The sequence below is a fragment of the Mandrillus leucophaeus genome, unplaced genomic scaffold, assembly GCF_000951045.1.
Source record: "Mandrillus leucophaeus isolate KB7577 unplaced genomic scaffold, Mleu.le_1.0 Scaffold297, whole genome shotgun sequence".
Lineage (NCBI taxonomy): Eukaryota > Metazoa > Chordata > Mammalia > Primates > Cercopithecidae > Mandrillus > Mandrillus leucophaeus.
Window position 1 is genome coordinate 2,670,835 of NW_012103109.1, and position 20,221 is coordinate 2,691,055.

Here is a 20,221-nt window from a genome sequence, read left to right on the forward strand (position 1 = left end):
CGCCACCTCGCCCGGCTAGTTTTTTGTATTTTTTAGTAGAGATGGGGTTTCACCGTGTTAGCCAGGATGGTCTCAATCTCCTGACCTCGTGATCCGCCCATCTCAGCCTCCCAAAGTGCTGGGATTACAGGCTTGAGCCACCTCGCCCGGCCTATCCATGACTATCTAATGCAGATCTTAAAGACCTAGGAACTGATGAGAGTTTCTGACCTCAAGGTGAAGAGATTCTTTAGTCAAAAAGAACAGAGTTCAAGGTGATGTTCCTATTGTCTTAGGACAAGGCTTTTGCCTATCTTAGTAAAAAGATCATTTTTTATTATCAATAGAAAGAAGCTGTACTTGAATTAGCAACTGCTCTCTATGACAGCAAAGATAAGCTTGAAATCCTATGAAAAGGAAGCCACCTGTTGGAAGCCTCAGACATTCTAAAACTGAATAGGGTAGGATTCTGATTCCTTGCATCACTAGTTTTCAAAAATCTCAGGAGATATGAACAGTTATTTCCTAATACCGCATGAACAACAAAAATAAACAGTTTTATAAACTGTAAAAGAAATTTGCAGTGGCAGCAAAATACTTTATGGAACTTATCTGAAGATAAGACATGAGGGAGAACAACATTTTTATGGCCTTTTATTCCCTTCTAAAAGACATGTCCAATAAAAAGGCTGGAAGTGAAATTACTTTATTGCTTTAGAGGGCACCCTTATAGATGTTTACAAAGCAGTATTAGAATGATGATGCAAAAAACTCATGATTACCTCAGGAACTAGAAAAAAGGCTTTTGATAAATTTTAACATCCTTTTGTGATTAAAAATGCTTAGTAGGAAGAGAAAGGAAGAAACATCCTTAACCTGATCATCTTTACCAAAAAAACCTATAGCAAATACTGTACTTCATGGTGACAGGATGAAAGCTTCCCTTTGAAACTAGGAATCAGAGCAGACGCCCACTGTCACTACTTCTATTCAACACAACTTCTACCAACACATTTTTTTTTTTTTTTGAGATGGAGTCCTGCTCTGTCACCCAGGTTGGAGTACAGTGGTGTGATCTCGGCTGCCGGGTTCAAGTGATTTTCCTGCCTCAGCCTCTCAAGTAGCTGGGACTACAGGTGCACCACCATGCCCAGCTAATTTTTGTATTTTTAGTAGAGACAAGGTTTCACCATGTTGTCCAGGCTGTTCTCAAACTCCTGACCTAAGGTGATCTGCTCGCCTTGGCCTCCCAAAGTGCTGGGATTACAGGCATGAGCCACCGTGCCCAGCCCTTACAAATACATTTTTAAAACACAGGCTGACAACCTCACAGAAGAACAAAGGCCCTGAATAAACATTTCACTAGAGAGGACCTCCTAATAGCCAATAAACAAGAAAAGATGCTCATCTTCATGAGAAATGCAATTAGAATGACAATGAAATGCCAGTACATACCTACTAGCTTGATAAAAATTAAGTTCTATATCCGTCAGTCAGGACAGGCTTGGTTAAGCCACAGTAACAATTTTAACATTTCATGGCTTAAAGTAACAAGTTTATCTCTCTCATACTATACACACATCCACTGTGGGTCCACTTGGGGACAGTGCTCTACCTCATCCTCAGTTAGGGACCCAGGTCGTGGGAGGCTGTGTATCCATGCTTCCACAAATGGAATATATATATATACACACACACACACACACACACACACACACATTCCATTATTATATATATTAGCACTGGCTCCTAAGTTTTGCTTAGAAGTGATACATGGCACTTCCATTCACACTTCAATGGCTAAAGCAAGTCATATGGCTACACCTAACTTCAGGAAGGCATAGAAGTGTAATTTTACCATGTGTCCTGAAGGGGAAAGAACTGTAAATATTTAGTTATCAGTTCTAATGACTACCACACTGAGAATGTAAACTTTTAGTGAGCATATGTAGCAAAGGGAACACTCACCCCCCACTGGTGGAAGTATAAATTGATACAATCACTCTGGCAAGTTTGGCATTATCTAACAAAGTGGCAGATACTATGGCCTACAGTCCGGAGGCCTTGAGCCTCAGACTTCTTCTGCCAGTGCTGCAGGCCTGCTGGTGCCTTTGTGGTCCCCTGTTTCTTCCTTCTAGAGGCCTCATCTATGACCCAGGAATTGCACTATTAAGAGAAATAGATGTTTCAAGAAAATGTACAAAAATGTACAATAGCATCTATTTTCAAGAATATTCATGACAATGTATTTCATAAAAGCTCCAAACTCAAAACAATCCAATTCCATTAGTCATAGAATGGATAAAATCATATAATGAAATCCTATGCAGCAATGAAATTAAACTACCTAAGGCTACATGTAACAAAATGGGTGATTCTTACAAAAAACACAGAGCAAAGAAGGTAAAATACAAAACAACAAATGTTGACTTTCAAAGTTACCTAGGAGGCTGGATGCGGTGGCTCACTCACGCCTGTAATCCCAGCACTTTGGGAGACTGAGGTGGGTGGATCACCTGAGGTCAGGAGTTGGAGACCAGCCCGACAGATATGGTGAAACCCCATCTCCACTAAACATACAAAAATTAGCTGGGCATCGTGGCAGGCACCTGTAATCCCAGCTACTTGGGAGGCTGAGACAGGAGAGGCTTGAACATGGGAGGCAGAGGTTGCAGTGAGCCAAGATCACACAACTGCACTCCAGCCTGGGCAACAGAGCGAGACTCTGTCTCAAAAAAAAAAAAAAAAAAAAAGTCACTGTGGAGGCATACTCCAGGTTGCCTAGACAATGAACTAGCTTAGACCGGGGGGTTGGGAGGCTACCCCTTCTCCCAGTGAGAGGGGCTGCACCCAAGCACAATTTCCCACAGGGCCTGCCACTGTCTTCTCCAGGTGTATATTATCCCACAGATCCCTAAGTTTCCAGGTGTTGGGCAGCTGGCGTTCCCAGACAACTTCCTTTTTTTTTGAGACGGAGTTTTGCTCTTGTTGCCCAGACTCAAGTGCAATGGCGCGATCTCGGCCCCCTGCAAACTCTGCCTCCCAGGTTTAGGTGATTCTCCTGTCGGAATTACAGGCATGCGCCACCACGCCCGGCTAATTTTGCATTTGTAGAAGAGATAGGGTTTCTCCATGTTGGTCAGACTCATCTTAAACTCCCAACCTCAGGCCTCCCAAAGTGCTGGGATTACAGGCGTGAGCCACTGTGCCCAGCCCCCAGACAACATCTATAAGCAGCTGGCACACAAATACAGATTTCATGGTGTCTAAGCATTCTGCCAATCTCTCCACTAGTAAAGCTACTCTCATAGGTGCCTGATAAAAAAGACAGCATTAGAAGAGGGGGGTGATACGAAGTCATTCCAGCAGAGACACCTCAATATACCTCTCCATGGGCTCTTCTCTTGCTTTGAAAACTCCCCCTTTCCTAGTAAAATATATCTCTGAATCCCTGAATCTACACCTGAGATGTTAAGAAATTCATCTGCAGCCTGGTGAGCAACAGGTGGCATCTTCAAAGAACGCACTTTGCAAACCAGGTGGTAACTTTGAAAGTAGCATCTTGCATTTAATAATTTGTTTTTTTTTTTTTTTTTTTTTGAGACACAGTCTCGCTCTGTTGCCCAGGCTGGAGTGCAGTGGCGCGACCTCGGCTCACTGCAACCTCCACCTCCTGGGTTCAAGCGGTTCTCCTGAATAGCTGGGATTACAGGCGTGCACCATCAGGCCTGGCTAATTTTTGTACTTTCAGTAGAGACAAGGTTTTGCCATGTTGGCCAGGCTGGTCTTGAACTGCTGACCTGAAGTGATCTGCCCGCCTCGGCCTCCCAAAGTCCTGGGATTACAGGTGTGAGCCACCACATCCGGCCTGTATTTAACAATATTATTTTAAAATAATAACAATAAGGCCTACAGAAGGCACCTCTCCATTCCCCCTATATTTTCAAGTCTCTTTAATACTTGAAAGGGACTCTAGTCCCTCTAGTCCCTCCAGTACAAAAGGGAACTAGATTTGAGCTATGGCTCTCCTTGATAGAAGTTGCAAAACAGCAGATCTTTAACACATGAAAAGCACAAAACAACTCTAAGTGCTTGCACAGAAAGAGTGCTAAGAGATCTCTGAAGTTTCCAAAAAGTATACAATCCTTTCACATGAAAGGGAGGCTGACTCAAAATCATCAGTAAATACTGGAAACACCATAAGGTTGCCAGGGAGTCCCAAGTTGAGTATCTAAAGAAGCAACAGGGTTCCATGATGTTTCTGCATTAGGATGCTGATATTTCATAAACATATTTCATAAAAGCTCCAAACTCAAAACAATCTAATTCCATCAGTCATAGAATGGATAAAATCATATAATGAAATCCTATGCAGCAATGAAATTAAACTACCTAAGGCTACATGTAACAAAATGGGTGATTCTTACAAAAAACACAGAGCAAAGAAGGTAAAATACAAAACAACAAATGTTGACTTTCAAAGTTACCTAAGAGGCTGGGCGCGGTGGCTCACTCACGCCTGTAATCCCAGCACTTTGGGAGACTGAGGTGGGTGGATCACCTGAGGTCAGGAGTTGGAGACCAGCCCGACAGATATGGTGAAACCCCATCTCCACTAAGCATACAAAAATTAGCCGGGCATCGTGGCAGGCACCTGTAGTCCCAGCTACTTGGGAGGCTGAGACAGGAGAGGCTTGAACATGGGAGGCAGAGGTTGCAGTGAGCCAAGATCACACAAGCCATGTCACAGTTATCCTAGCAAAACAAATCTGAGAACACCTACTTGGGGCCATTTTAATTCTGCCTCTGATAGTCTGCCTTCCTACAGAATATCACCTGACCTTGAATTACATTACAGATCTCTTAGTCACTATATTACTCTTTAGGAAAGATATAAATTTTACTATCTAAGTCAAAGCCTCTGCGTCATGATTATTCCAAAGTTTCACTGTCACTGGCCTATGACTAGGAAACTAATTGTATAATCAACATAAAACTATCTCACCTTTGGCCAAGTAGCCAGTGACATCATTCTCCTATATCAAGAAGTCAGTATGTGAGCAGATGAACCATGATATAGGCCTAGTAATAATCTTATGCACGTTAAAACTGTTAATAGATCTTAGCAAAAACAAAGCAAAACCCAAACTATTAAACCTATTAAATAAAACAGGTTCTAGGACTGTCTTATGAGTAAAAAAAACAAGAAACAAAATGAAGGTGTAGAGGTAGCTAGAGATGCCCAAGGCTCTTGGTTTTCTGGTAACCCTAGTTTGGAAGAGAACTGCAAGAGAATGTACCTTATCCATATGGAAGATCAAATCCAATTCACACACATTTTCGAAACACTTATCCAGAGTTTCCACAAAAACCTAGAAAACAAAGAGAAATAGATAAAGAGGAGAAATAGGAACATATTCACAGCTTTATCAATGTCACATCTGAAAGTAAAGGCGGCTGTCACAATACTATTTACTTTATGACAAATCTCAAAAAAAAACCACCCACCTTTTGTCTCCAGCATTAGCTGATCACCCTACTTACCTCGATACAGAGGGAATAATCTAGGACAGGAAAACCTTGTTTTCAGGATAGCAACACAACCAGCAGACACATGTGGCTATTTCCCCCTTTATAAGATGCTAATTTATGGTGGGGCATGGTGGCTCATACTTACAATCTCAGCACTTTGAGAGGCCAAGGCAGGCGGATCACTTGAGGCCAACAGTTCAAGACCAGCCTGGCTAACAAGGTGAAAACCCATCTCTACTAAAAATACAAAAATTATCCAAATTATCCGGATGTGGTGGCAGAAGCCTATAGTCCCAGCTACTTGGGAGGCTGAGGCATGTGAATAGCTTGAACGAGAATCGCTTGAGGTGGAGGCTGCAGTAAGCAGAGATTGCACCACTGCACTCCAGCCTGAGTGACAGAGTGAGAGTCTCTTTAAAAAAAAAAAAAAGAAAGAAAGAAAAAAATTCCATAAAATAACAAATTTTAAAAACCAACTACTAGGCCGGGCGCGGTGGCTCAAGCCTGTAATCCCAGCACTTTGAGAGGCCGAGACGGGCGGATCACGAGATCGAGACCATCCTGGCTAACCCGGTGAAACCCCGTCTCTACTAAAAAAAATACAAAAAACTAGCCCGGCGAGATGGCGGGCGCCTGTAGTTCCAGCTACTCCGGAGGCTGAGGCAGGAGAATGGCGTGAACCCGGGAGGCGGAGCTTGCAGTGAGCTGAGATCCGGCCACTGCACTCCAGCCTGGGCGACAGAGCGAGACTCTGTCTCCAAAAAAAAAAAAACAAACAAACAAACAAACAAAAAAAAAACCAACTACTTACAATACTATGTCCTCAATGAATACATGTACAAAAAAGTTTTCATTATTACAGGGTTAACATGGCTGTGTTTTAATTTCAGCTAACATTAACTTGGAAACACTTTCCCTTTTTAATTTTTTTGGTCAGAGTTATTTAGCCTACAAAACACCTTCCTATGAATAAATTTAATTTATGTGTTTACAACTTAAAATTTTCTTAAAAAGGCCCTGAGCTTACTTCTCTATAGAACCTTTTAACTTTTAATAAAACGTAACAGAAAAGCGTACAAATGACAAAGGCATAGTTTAATGAATTTTCAGAATGAACATACCATGTAACTACAACCTAGGTATCTGTCCATAACTTTTTAATTTCTCTCAGAGAATGACCTCATTTAAACAATCTCATTGTCAGCAGTGTCACGAATTGTTCAGCACTGCATGAAAATGGGTCTTACTTGAGGCCAGCAAGTGATGGAGACCAGGCACACCGTTTCACTGTAGCACAAGATGGGTGCTTGTAGGCAAACCACCCTGCAGTGGCTGCTGGGGAGACAGACCCACTTGCCATGAGGAACCAATGCACACTATTGGAGCTGATCCTGCTCTGTCTCTTCTCTATGTAAGTAAAGCTTTATCCAGTGTTTGCACTGTTTTCCTTGCTGACTCTGATACCAAGATGCAATGGGCAAAAGCATTTAGATTCCTTTCCTGAGACTGATAACCAGTACACTGTGTTCTGTCAGATACCAACCACTTTGGAAAACTATTTGACATTATGTATTCATGTTCTATGACTAGTAATGCTACAGATGAAAAACCACATACAATAATTTCATATTAGTGCTATTCATAAATCTTTACATTTTTAACAGTGCCAGAATATTTCACTGTAAGGACACATAGTTAAATGGGTCTTTTTCTCAATCACTATGCTGGGTACTTGGTAAGCCCTTATAATCCTGCAGTTCAAGTCCTTCAGTTCTGGGAAATTTTATCAAATTATTTTGTTGAGAATTCCCTCCTTTCCACGTTCCTCATCAATCTTTTTGGAGCTGCTTATATTCAAGTATTGGAACTCTGTCTGTTTTTTTGTTGTTGTTGTTGAGACAGAGCCTTGCTCTGTTGGCCAGGCTGGAGTGCAGTGCCATGATCTCGGCTCACTGCAGCCTCTGCCTCCCGGGTAATTCTCTTGCCTCAAGCAATTCTCTTGCCTCAGCCTCCCGAGTAGCTGGGATTACAGGTGTGCACCGCCACACCTGGCTAATTTTTGTATTTTTAGTAGAGATGGAGTTTCATCATGTCAGCCAGGCTGATCTCGAACTCCTGACCTCAAGTGATCCCCCTGCCTCGGTCTACCAAAGTGCTGGGGTTACAGGCATGAGCCACTGCACCTGGCCTCTGTCTTATTTTCTTATCTTTTCTCTCCCATTTTCTATCTCTGCCCATTCTGAGACAACTGCTTAACTTGATTTTCTAATACTTCAATTGAAGCGGGTTTTCGTTTGTTTCCATTTCCTCTAATTTTTTTATTTCTAAGAGACCATTTTGTTCTGTGAGTGTTTTTGTTTAGCACCCATTTATGTTTGTCTGATTTTATTTCTCTGTGGCTCTTTTTTTTTTTTTTTTTTTTGAGACAAGGTCTCACTCGGTCACCCAGGCTGGAGTGCAGTGCTGTGATCTCAGCACAGTGCAGCCTCAGCCTCCCGGGTTCTGGTGATTCTCCTGCCTCAGCCTCCTGAGTAGCTGGGACTGCAGGTGTACGCCACCACGCCTGGTTAATTTTTGTATTTTTAGTAGAGATGGGGTTTCACCATGTTGGCCAGGCTTCTCTGTAGCTTAAGAATAGGGTTTTGGGTTTTTGTTTGTTTGGTTTTTTTTTTTAAACTGTTTTCCTTTCTTTATATGGTGCACATTTTAAGTTGCTTTTTATTGTTTGTTCATTTTATCTCCTTCTTCTATGTTAGAGGTTTTCCTCAGATGTCTGATAATCCTTGGTTTTTCATTTGTTACAAGAATAAAAGGCTGACTGGAAGCTCCACAATCACGGATACTTCTTGCCCACCCCCATGGCTATTTGCTTCCCCAGTGAAATCTGTCTCATGTGTCCATGTGAAGAGACCACCAAACAGGCTTTGTGTGAGCAACAAGGCTGTTTATTTCACCTGGGTGCAGGTGGGCTGAGTTCGAAAAGAGAGTCAGCAAAGGCTGGTGGATTATCATTAGTTCTTATAGGTTTGGGGATAGGTGGTGGAGTTAGGAGTAATGTTTTGCAGGCAGTGGGTGGATCTCACAAAGTACGTTCTCAAGGGTGGGGAGAATTACAAAGAACCTTCTTAAGGGTGGGGGAGATTACAAAGAACCTTCTTAAGGGTGGGGGAGATTACAAAGTACATTGATCAGTTAGGTTGGGGCAGAAATAAATCACAATGGTGGAATGTCATCAGTTAAGGCTATTTTCACTTATTTTGTGGATCTTCAGTTTCTTCAGGCCATCTGGATGCATACTTGCCGGTCACAAGGGATATGATGGCTTAGCTTGGGCTCAGAGGCCTGACAGAATTAGAGCCTGTCCTCGAGATGCTACAGGGTACAGTCCATTTGAACTTTTATGTGGACGCACTTTCTTACTCGGCCCCAATCTCGTCCCAGACACCAGACCTCTAGGTGACTATCTTCCAGTCCTCCATCAGGCCAGACAGGAAATTTGCCAAGCTGCTAATCTTCTCTTGCCCAGTCCAGATTCCCAGCCATATGAAGACACTCTAGCTGGACGATCAGTTCTTGTTAAGAATCTGACCCCTCAAACTCTACAACCTCGATGGACCGGACCCTACTTAGTCATCTATAGTACTCCAGCCACCATCTGCCTGCAGGACCCTCCCCACTGGGTTCATCATTCCAGGATAAAGCTGTGTCTGTCTGATATCAGGACAGCCAGCCTGATATCTCCTCTCCCTCCTGGAAGTACTCTCCCCTACTTCCCTTAAACTCACTCACATTTCTGAAGAACAATAATAACCCTTATGAGCCTAATACATCCCTTCATTCTGTTAGGTCTATCCATCCTTACCCTACTCTTTGCAACAGGGCTTTATGCAGTCACCCCCACTACTTGGACTGTGCCCCAAAAACCTGTCATCCCTACTATATTCTGTCTAGTCATACTCCTATTTACCATTCTCAACTACTCATAAATGACCTGCTCTTGTTTACACTGCCAGTTTACACTGTTTCTCCAAGACATCACAGCTGATATCTCCCGGTGCCATCCCCAAACCGCCACCCTTGACTCACTCTTGGAGTAGATAGATGATCTTTGGTGGCAGGGCACCCTCCAATACTTCCACCCTGATGAAATCCTATTCTTTACTTTTATACTCACTCTTATTCTGGTTCCCGTTCTTATGCCACCCTCTACCTCTCCCCAGTTATCTCCACCACACTATCAATCTCACTCTCTCCTAGCCGTTTTTAATCCTTCTTTAACGAACAGTTGCTGGCTTTGCATTTTTCTTTCCTCCGAAATCGCCGAGGCCCTGACTTACTCACTGCTTTAAAAAAAAAAAAAAAAAAAGACTTTGTGTGTGTGTGTGTGTGTAGAGATATATATACTTTTTTTTTTTTTTTTTTTTGAGATGGAGTCTCGCTCTGTCGCCCAGGCTGAAGTTCAGTGGCATGATTTCGGCTCACTGCAAGCTCCGCCTCCCGGGCTTACGCCATTCTCCTACCTCAGCCTCCCGAGTAGCTGGGACTACAGGCGCCCAACACCACACCTGGAGCATTTTTTGTATTTTTAGTGGACACGGGGTTTCACTGTGTTAGCCACGATGGTCTCGATCTCCTGACCTCGTGATCCCCCCACCTTGGCCTCCCAAAGTGCTGGGACTACAGGCGTGAGCCACCGCGACTGGCCAAGACTTTGTATATTTTTAAATGAAAAATGTTGTCTTTACCTAAATCAATCTGGCCTAGTATATAACAACATAAAAAAACTCAAGGACAGAGCCCAAAAACTCACCAACCAAGCAAACAATAATGTTGAACCCCCTTGGACACTCCCTAATTGGACATCCTGGGTACTCCCAATTCTTAGTCCTTTAATACCCGTTTTTCTCCTTCTTTTATTTGGACCTTATATCTTTCGTTTAGTTTCTCAATTCATACAAAACTGCATCCAGGCCATCACCAATAATTCTATATGACAAATGCTCCTTCTAACAACCCCACAATATCACCCCTTACCACAAAATCTTCCTTCAGCTCAATCTCTCCCACTCTAGGATCCCACGCCGCTCCTAATCCCACTCAAAGCAGCCCTGAGAAATATTGCCCATTATCTCTCCATACCACCCCCAAAAATTTTCGCTGCCCCAACACTTTACCACTATTTTGTTTTATTTTTGTTATTAATATAAGAAGACAGGAATGTCAGGCCTTTGAGCCCAAGCTAAGCCATCATATCCCCTGTGACCGGCAGGTATGCATCCAGATGGCCTGAAGCAACTGAAGATCCACAAAATAAGTGAAAATAGCCTTAACTGATGACATTCCACCATTGTGATTTATTTCTGCCCCAACCTAACTGATCAATGTACTTTGTAATCTCCCCCACCCTTAAGAAGGTTCTTTGTAATCTCCCCCACCCTTAAGAAGGTTCTTTGTAATTCTCCCCACCCTTGAGAACGTACTTTGTGAGATCCACCCACTGACTACAAAACATTACTCCTAACTCCACCACCTATCCCAAAACCTATAAGAACTAATAATAATCCACCAGCCTTTGCTGACTCTCTTTTCGAACTCAGCCCACCTGCACCCAGGTGAAATAAACAGCCTTGTTGCTCACACAAAGCCTGTTTGGTGGTCTCTTCACATGGACACATGAGACAAAATCTTTCAATCTCCTGCCTGGAGAATAAAAGACTGGCTGCTAGATACGTGGGAGCTGAGTGGGCTGGCAAATTAGTATTCGACAATCAGAATCCATATGATCATTTAATCCCCGACTTGTACCATCAAGCACACCTTTTGTCACCTAAGCCAGAGACACTTTCACTCTCAGGGAATAAATCTGCAGTCTTGTGCTGGGGTAAGGGCAATTAACCAGAGAACTGGAATTGGGAAAAGGACTTAGGAAGCTAACTGGTTCTCAGACAGCTTTCCCTGTCTGCTCCAGACCCACACCCCAGTGAGACTCTATGCTGCCAGCTCTGTGCCTTTTGAGAGTTCTATCGGCTTGCCTGTCAGCTTTCCCTATTGTTGGCTGGGATGTGGCTTTCCAAGTCAATTATCAAGCATTCATATTCCTGTCTGCTTTCAAAAATGTCATTGCTATTGTCTCCTTTCCTGTACTCTCTGTTCTTGTATGTGTGTGTGTTTTAAAGTTCACTTTCTACAGTTTTAAAGGAAAAAAATGAATTTAGAAGTATGGAAGTCCCCAGTAGGACTTTAGAAAATGAAACTTGACAGACTAAAGTTCTTACAGAAAATTAAATGTGAAAGACTACCCTGCCAAAAAAATTTGGAAAAACAGCGAAAATAAGGAATGACTTGTCTTTCTAGGTATCAAAATTCATTGTAAAGCTTTGTTAACTAAAATAGTATAATACTAAGGCTGGGTGGGGTGGCTCACGCCTATAATCCCAACACTTTGGGCGGCCAAGACAGAAGGATCCCTTGAGCCCAGGAGTTTGAGACCAGCCTGGGCAACATAGCAAAACATCGTCTCTACAAAAAAATGAAAATAAAAAAATTAGCCAGGCACAGTGGCACACACCTGCAGTCCCAGCTGCTTCGAAGGCTGAGGTGGGAGTATTGCTTGACCCCAGGAATTCAAGGTTGCAGTGAATTATCATTGCACCACTGCATTCCAGCCAGAGTGACATAGCAAGATCTTGTCTCTAAATAAATTTTAAAAATAAAATAAAAGTATAATCCTAACATGGGAATATAGATCAGTGGGGCAGAATATAAATTACTGAAACATACACGTTTATAACATGTAATTTTTAAAGTAAGACTCATATTTTAAGTTGGTGGGGAAAAGACAAGCTAACTGATAATGTTAGAACAGTTACCCCTTGGGGGAAAAATAAAGTTACCTATTTCAATGCAGACATAAAAATATCTAACAGATATTAATGAGCTAAATGTAAAAAATAAATTAAAAAAGCAATGGCAGATCCCCTGGGTGCCATCCAGGTCCCCAGAAAGAGCTATTCAGTCTGTGGCAAAGCTTTGAGGTGGCTGGTACTGCTAAAAGTGGCAAGTGGAGGTGCCACCCTAGTGGCCTGAGCTCTGAACTGTGGCAGCCAGAGAACATGTGAGGAGAGCCAGACCACATTTTGCAGCAGCACTGTGCCAAAAGGCTGCCTTCATTAAAGATGTTTAATGAAATTAAGACTGGGTTCTCAAGATAGGGTAGTTATCCAGGACAAGATGGACTAGCCCCAGAAAAAGACATCCCCAGATGGTGGGGGAAAAAGAAGAACTGTCGGATGCATCGGTTTTTCTTACTCAAAATATTATTATTCAAGATCACAATCAAGGTCAAGAGAAAGAAAACGAGAAAGAAAATGAAGGACGAAAACACAAAGAGCATGCTGATCGGCAAAAAGGCTGAACTGAAGACACTGCAGACTCAGGTAGGAAAATAATAAGCCTATTTCATGATAAGGCAAGGAGACAGGAATCCTACAACAATTCCTCTAAGAAATACACTTCTGAGGAGCCTAATGACAAAGAACACTATTTTGATGAAGGAAGAGAGGGACTAAATTCATCTGAAAATGGGCTGGGTGCAGTAACTCACGTCTGTAGTTCCAGTACTTTGGGAGGCCAAGGTGGGCAAATTGCTTGGGCTCACAAGTTTGAGACCAGCTTGAGCAACATTGCAAAGCCCTGTCTCTACAAAAAACACAAAAGTTAGCCAGGTGTGGTGGTGTGTGCCTGTGATTCTAGCTACTCAGGAGGCTGTGGTGAGAAGCTTGAGCTGGGGGAACAGAGGTTACACTGAGCTGTGATCATGCCACTGCACTCCAGCCTGGGCAACAGAATGACATGCTATCTCAATAAATAAATAAATTCATCTGAAAATGATAAGGACAGACACAAACACAAACAAAGTCGTCAGGAAGCAGAAGTCCACTTAAGATACAGGTCTCGTGAAAGGCATCATCATAGTAGAAAGAGGGAAAAGAAGTAGTCTCAATCCAGAAGCAGAGAGAAGAACAATCATGATCTAGGAGAAGGAAAAGAAAACCATGGGCTGGACACGGTGCTTCACACCTGTAAGCTCAGCACTTTGGGAGGCCAAGTCAGGCAGATCACCTGAGGTTCAGGAGTTTGAGACCAGCCTGGTCAACATGGCGAAATCCTGTCTCCACTAAAAACACAAAAATTAGCCAGGTGTGGTGGTGCACGTCTGTGGTCCCAGCTACTTGGGAAGCTGAGGCAGGAGAATCACTCGAACCCAGAAGATGGGGGTTTCAGTGAGCTGAGGTCGCACCACTGCACTCCAGCCTGGCCAACAGAGTGAGACTCCGTCTCCAAAAAGGAAAAAAAAAAAAAAAAAAACAAAAGAAAGAAAACCATGGATCAGATCTTGCTCCTGTTCAAGATAAAAACTATCTGTGTTGTGTGTGAAAAATAAGTAAATAAATAAATATGACACGCATAGGAAAGAAGCAGAAGTAGTACAGGAAGCAGAAGACAAGAGAGAAAGAAGAGCATTGAGAAACTAAGAAGATTTACCAGAAGTTTAAGCCAGATTTCTAGTTCATCTCTCTTCAGAGGTAAAGGCACAGCAATGGATGTCTAAGAGTTTTAGCTGGGAGGATGGAATAGGCAAAGAAATTACAAGAACAGCAAGAAAAAGAAATAGTTGGGATGGGTGTTGCAGAAAAAGTTTTTAAAAGAAAAAGATATTGTTGAAAAACAAAAACAAGAAATAGCTCCAGTTACTAGAGATTTTGTTCTTAATGTTGCTGCCCTGTTGGCATCAGGAATGCCAATAACTCAGATAGCTATGGCAGCTCAAATGAGAGCCCTGCAAGCAACAGCTTTGGCAGAGATGGAACAGCTGTACGGAGGGATTATGACACAGCAGCTAGAAATCCAGTGAAATTTGCTGAACAAGAGCAAAAAAATCAAGGCAAGAAAAACTGGGCAAACTCCCCATCTGCTGAACTATGACTTTGGGAAACAAGGACCAAAATGTCATATATAGGAAATTAGCGGGTATTAAGAGTGATGATGAAGCTGGATGTAGCTCAGCTGATGAAGAAACTTAGAAGACTGTGAAGCAATAGGAAGTACTGTATTTAGAAATGTAGATGCTCAATATGAAAAGGCAAGATCACAAACCCACACACAAAGAGGAATGGGATTGGGTTTCACATCTTCAACGTAAGAAATGAATGCAGTTTAAAAAAGACCATACTTTTAAGATTTGGGAACTTATAGCCTTCTTGTTCTGATGTCAGGTCCTTGTTCCCAAAGAGCTAGTGTTCCAGTTTGTTGCACTGGCTTTTCTTCCTCTCTTTTTTTTAAGCTGTGGTAAAATACACATAACATAAAATTTACTATCATAGCCATTTTTTAAGTGTACAATTCAGTAGCATTCGATAACGTTCATAATGTGCAACCATCACCACCATCCATGTTCATATCTCTATCTTATAAAGCTGAAACGTGGCTGGGCGCGGTGACTCACGCCTGTAATCCCAGCACTTTGGGAGGCCGAGGCAGGTGGATCACTTGAGGCCAGGAGTTTGAGACCACTCTGACCAACATGGTGAAACCCTGGGTGGCTTGGTGGCTGAGCCACAAGAATTGCTTGAACCTGGGAGGCGGAGGTCACAGTGAGCCAAGATCATGCCACTGCACTCCATCCTGAGCAACAGAGTGAGACTCTGTCTCAAAATAAAAGTAAAAAAAAAAAGAAAAACACCAAAAAACTGAAATGCTATTCCCATTTGCATTGGCTTTAATTTATTGAAAAATTAAGATTTTTTTCATAAATATCAGATCAGTGATATAGGTGTTGTAATCATGTTAAACTCACTTCCACTAAACCTGACAGGACTATAGAAGGACAATATTTTTTGGTTCATGAATTCTACTTTTTGAACATAAAATGCTGTAGGTAGAATGAAATCTCATACATGCATTTTTTTTGTGTCTGTTATCTTGTGTACTTTTGTACTTAACCTTGTACAGTTATTTTCATCTTTTAAAACATAAAAGAAATGTTATGCAGATGTTCGTTAGAAGATCTTGCCACTGGTACATAACCCAGCACAAATAAGCTGGGTGGTGATGATAATAAAAATGGTTTTCTCCAAAGGAAAAAAACCAGCAGAACTATTGGAGAATATTTTCATACCTTGGGAGCTATGAAGAAAACAACTTCCAGATGTATCTACATAAAGTAAAAAAGACCAATGGACTAGGATAAAATATTTGCAATAAATATAACAAAAAAAGAATATCCATACAATTAGGAAAGAATCCAACTTACAAACAAAACAAATGAGCCATTTGATAAGTGGACAAATATCACAGACATTTCCAAATACCAAAGATATGCAGCCTCACTACTATTCAGGGAAACTCTAGTGAAAACAATGAATTTGCATCTTTTCACCCATCAGATTGGCAAACATTTGAAAATATTCTTATCTTATTTTTGAGACAAGGTCTTGGTCTGTCATGCAGGCTGGAGTGCAGTGGTGTAATCATAGCTTACTGCAGCCTTGATCTCCTGGGCTCAAGCAATCCTTCAACCTCAGCCTCCCAAGTAGCTGAGAATCATAGAGGCATGCTACCACCCCAGGCTAATTTTCTTTGTTGTTATTGTGTTTGTTTTGATACAGGGTCTCTGTCACCCAGGCTGGAGTGCAGTGGCATGATCTCAGGCCGTTGCAACCTCCGCCTCCCAGGTTCAAGTGATTCTCCCGCCTCAGCCTCCTGAGCAGCTGGGATTACAGATGTCCCACACCATGGCCCAGCTAATTTTTGTACTTTTAGTAGAGACGAGGTTTCACCATGTTAGCCAGGTTGGTCTCTAACTCCTGACCTCAAGTGATCTGCCTGCTTTGGTCTCCCAAAGTGTTGGGATTACGGGTGTGGGCCACTGCACCCAGCCAGGTTAATTTTTTTGTAGAGACAAAGTCTCACTATGCTGCCCAGGCTGGTCTCAAACTCCAGGGCTTAAGCGATCCTCCTGCTTTGGCTTCTCAAAGTATTGGGATTACAGGCGTGAGCCATTGCACCCAGCGTGAAAATATTCTTAATATTCTAATATTCAAAAGTCGGTGAGGTTACGGGTAAACAGATACATTCTTATTACATTCCATTAGTACAAGTATCAAAAGCAAAGCCTTTGTTTGGAGGCAATTCAGCAGTATCTATTCATTTAAAAAACACATACCCTTATTAAAGCAGCAATTCCAATTGAGAAATCTGTACTATGGGAATTAACATATATGCATATAGATGCACATGGAAGGATGTCATTGCAGCATCATTTGCAATAGCAAGAAATTGGGAAAAACATAGATGCCCACAAGTGTGGGGAAAAGAAAGAGATCAGCTTGTTACTGTGTCTATATAGAAAGAAGCAGACATAAGAGACTCCATTTTGTTCTGTATTTGAGATGCTGTTAATCTGTGACCCTGCCCCCAACCTTGTCCTTGCAAGAGACATGTGCTATGGTGACTCAAGGTTTAAAGGATTTTGGGCTGTGCAGGGTGTGCTTTGTTAAACAAGTGCCTGAAGGCAGCTTGCTGGTTAAAAGTCATCACCATTCTCTTAATCTCAAGTACCCAGGGACATGCACACTTCTAGACCTCTGCCTAGAAAAGCTAGATATTGTCCAAGGTTTCTCCCCACGTGATAGTCTGAAATATGGCCTCGTGGGAAGGGAAAGACCTGATCGTCCCCCAGCCTGATACCCGTGAAGGGTCTGTGCTGAGGACCAGTACCAGAGGAAAGAAGGCCTCTTGGCGGTTGTTGGCAGTTGAGATAGAGAAAAGCATCTGTCTCCTGCCCGTCCCTGGGCAATGGAACATCTCGGTATAAAACCCGATTGTATGTTCTGTTTACTGAGAAAGGAGAAAACTGCCTTAGGGCGAAAGGCGGGACTTGCTAGTGCAATGCTGCTCTTTATGCACTAAAAAGGTTTATGGAGATGTTTACACATGCATATCAAGGCACAGCACTTTTCCTTAAACTTATTCATGTCACAGAGATCTTTATTCATATGTCTTACTGCTGACTTTCTCCCTATAATGATCCTATTATCCTGCCACTTCCTTTTCTTTAAGATGGTAAAGATAATTACCAATAAATACTAAGGGAACTCAGAGACCAGTGCCGGCGTGGGTCCTCTGTATGCTGAGCGCCGTCCCCTGGGCCCATTTTTTCTTTCTCTGTACTTTATCTCTGTGTCTCATTTCTTTTCTCAAGTCTCTCGTTCCACCTAACGAGAAACGCCCACAGGTGTGGAGGGGTAGGCCACCCCTTCACACAAGCAGCATGATGAATCAAAGATGAAGATATGAATACATTCATATTATGGAAAATCACACACCATCAAAAAAAATGCATGTGGAAAAAGCTCCAGAACTTAAATGATGAAAAGGAAAGTTTTAGAACTATATATAGAGTGTGATTACTTTTAATTTTTATTAATTTTTATTTTTGGGGGTCTCACTCTGTCACCCAGGCTGGAGTGCAGTGGCACAATCTCGACTCATTGCAACCTCCACCTCCTGGGTTCAAGTGATTATCCTGCTTCAGCCTCCTCAGTAGCTGGGACTACAGGCACCCATCACCACTCCTGGCTAATTTTTTTGCATTTTTAGTAGAGACAGAGTTTCACCATGTGGCGCCAAGCTGGTCTCGAACTCCTAACCTCAAGGTTAGGTTGCAGTGAGCTGAGATCACACCACTGCACTCTGGGCGACAAGAGTGAGATTCCAAATTATATAACAAACTTATATAGTACTGGAGGCATTATAAATTAACATACTCTTCATTTTTTTTCTTTTTTTTTGAGATGCAATCTCACTCTTGTCGCCCAGTGTGCAGTGGTGTGATCTCAGATTTTAGAGTTATTAAAGTATGATAAAATGTGCACTTTAGCATATATAAAATGTGATAATATAAGCCAGGATCTAGACTTCACTGGAGTCTGGGTGACGAAGTGAGACTCTGTCTCCAAAAAATAAAAAATAAATAAAAGAAACTTTAATGTAAGTTTCAAAAGAAGAAATGAATAAACAAGAGGGAAATGGTAACTGTTAATTCACTTCTAATTATAATTATAATCCAACAGGGACTTTTTGGGACCTTTACAAATTATTCAAGAATATACATGGATGAATAAATAGTTACAAATATCAGAGAATGTGTTGAAAAACAACTGCCACAAAGGGGAATAACTAGTCTTACTAGGTATGTGAAACTATATTGAAACAATAAATAGCTGGGTGCGGTGGCTCACGCCTGTAATCCCAGCACTTTGGGAAGCCAAGGTCAGGAGTTTGAGACCAGCCTGGTCAACATAGTGAAACCCCGTGTCTACTAAAAATACAAAAATTAGTCAGATGCGGTGGTGGGCGCCTATAGTCCCACCTATTCAAGAGGCTGAAGCAGGAGAATTGCTTGAACCCAGGAGGCGGAGATTGCAGTGAGCCGAGTTTGAGCCACTGCACTCCAGCCTGGGCAACACAGCAAGACTCCGTCTCAGGGAAAAAAAAAAAAGAAAAAGAAAAGACACAATAAATAAAACAACAAGAAAGTAATGCAGAAAGAAAAATGTAACTCAGTGGAATAAAATGAAGAAATGAAGAGTAAAAACTAAATCCAATTATGTATTAAATGTTTATTGAACCAATGTTAAAGGTGTGATGACTACATGCCAGGAACATACCATTGTTGACACCACAGTCAACAACTCATGTTCTTATCGAGTTTATATTCTGGGTGTGGGAAGAACAAGGAGGCAAATGAAACGAGGTATCTTCTATTGTCCTAAGTGCCCTGAAGGAAGTAAACAGGATGATGTGACGGGGGTTACTTCAGATAGAATGTCAAGAAAGTCTGTCTAAGGATTAAAATTCGAGCTGAGACATAAATGATAAAAGTCGTCAGTCATTTGAAGAGCTGAAGTGAAGGAACCTAGATGAGAGTATTCCAGGGGACAGAACAAGTACAAAGGCCTGGAGGCAAAAATGTACTTGTGTTTGAAGAACAGCAAGAAGGCCAGAGCACAATGAAGATGTGAGTGTATCCGGTGAGGGGAAAGAGTGGCAAAGGAGCCAGACCATGCTGGGCCTTACAGGCTGTAATAGGGGGCCTGAGTTTTACTCTAAACTTAATACAGTATACAACATTAGAGTTTCTTCAACAAGGGGAGGTAAAAATGGATTATTTACACTTAATATAATAGGTTAGACAATAATTAGTTTGAAAAAAATAAGTTTTAAAATAAACTCAAAAAACACAGAGATTTACTTATTTGTTGATGATAAGGCAAACCATTGTTTTATCTGCTAACAAAGAAAAAAAAATGCCGTCAATTATAATTGTAAGATGTCACCCACTATAACACACATCCAGATTTTAGAGTTATTAAAGTGTGATAAAATGTGCATCTTAGAATATATAAAATATGATATTATAAGCCAGGATCTAGACTTCACTGGACAAGTGGTTCAATTATATTACAGAAGGCTGACATGGAAAATAAAATTATAAACTCACATATGGAAAAAGCATGATTAATAAAAATTCAAATATGTGAGGTACCTCTATCTCTGAGTAGAAATTTAAAATGATACACTTCAGTACTAGAGTTACAAGGAAACAAACTTATATAGTACTGGAGGCATTATAAATTAACATACTCTT

At 41.7% G+C, this 20,221-nt stretch overlaps 1 protein-coding gene across 2 annotated transcripts in view; it reads right to left on the minus strand.

The window, feature by feature from the left end:
- LOC105544070 (AP-3 complex subunit sigma-2) overlaps positions 1-20,221 on the minus strand; it is a 90,142-nt gene that overhangs the window by 31,305 nt on the left and 38,616 nt on the right. Inside the window, exons 8-9 of one of the 2 annotated variants that reach the window (XM_011986334.1) lie at positions 5,280-5,351; positions 1,914-2,145 (exon numbers count right to left, since the gene is read on the minus strand). In XM_011986334.1, the coding sequence (XP_011841724.1) occupies positions 1,999-2,145; positions 5,280-5,351 (219 nt within the window). In that variant the 3' untranslated portion in view covers positions 1,914-1,998. Of the gene's footprint in view, positions 1-1,913; positions 2,146-5,279; positions 5,352-20,221 lie in introns of those variants that run through there. The other variant, XM_011986335.1, reaches the window with a different exon arrangement.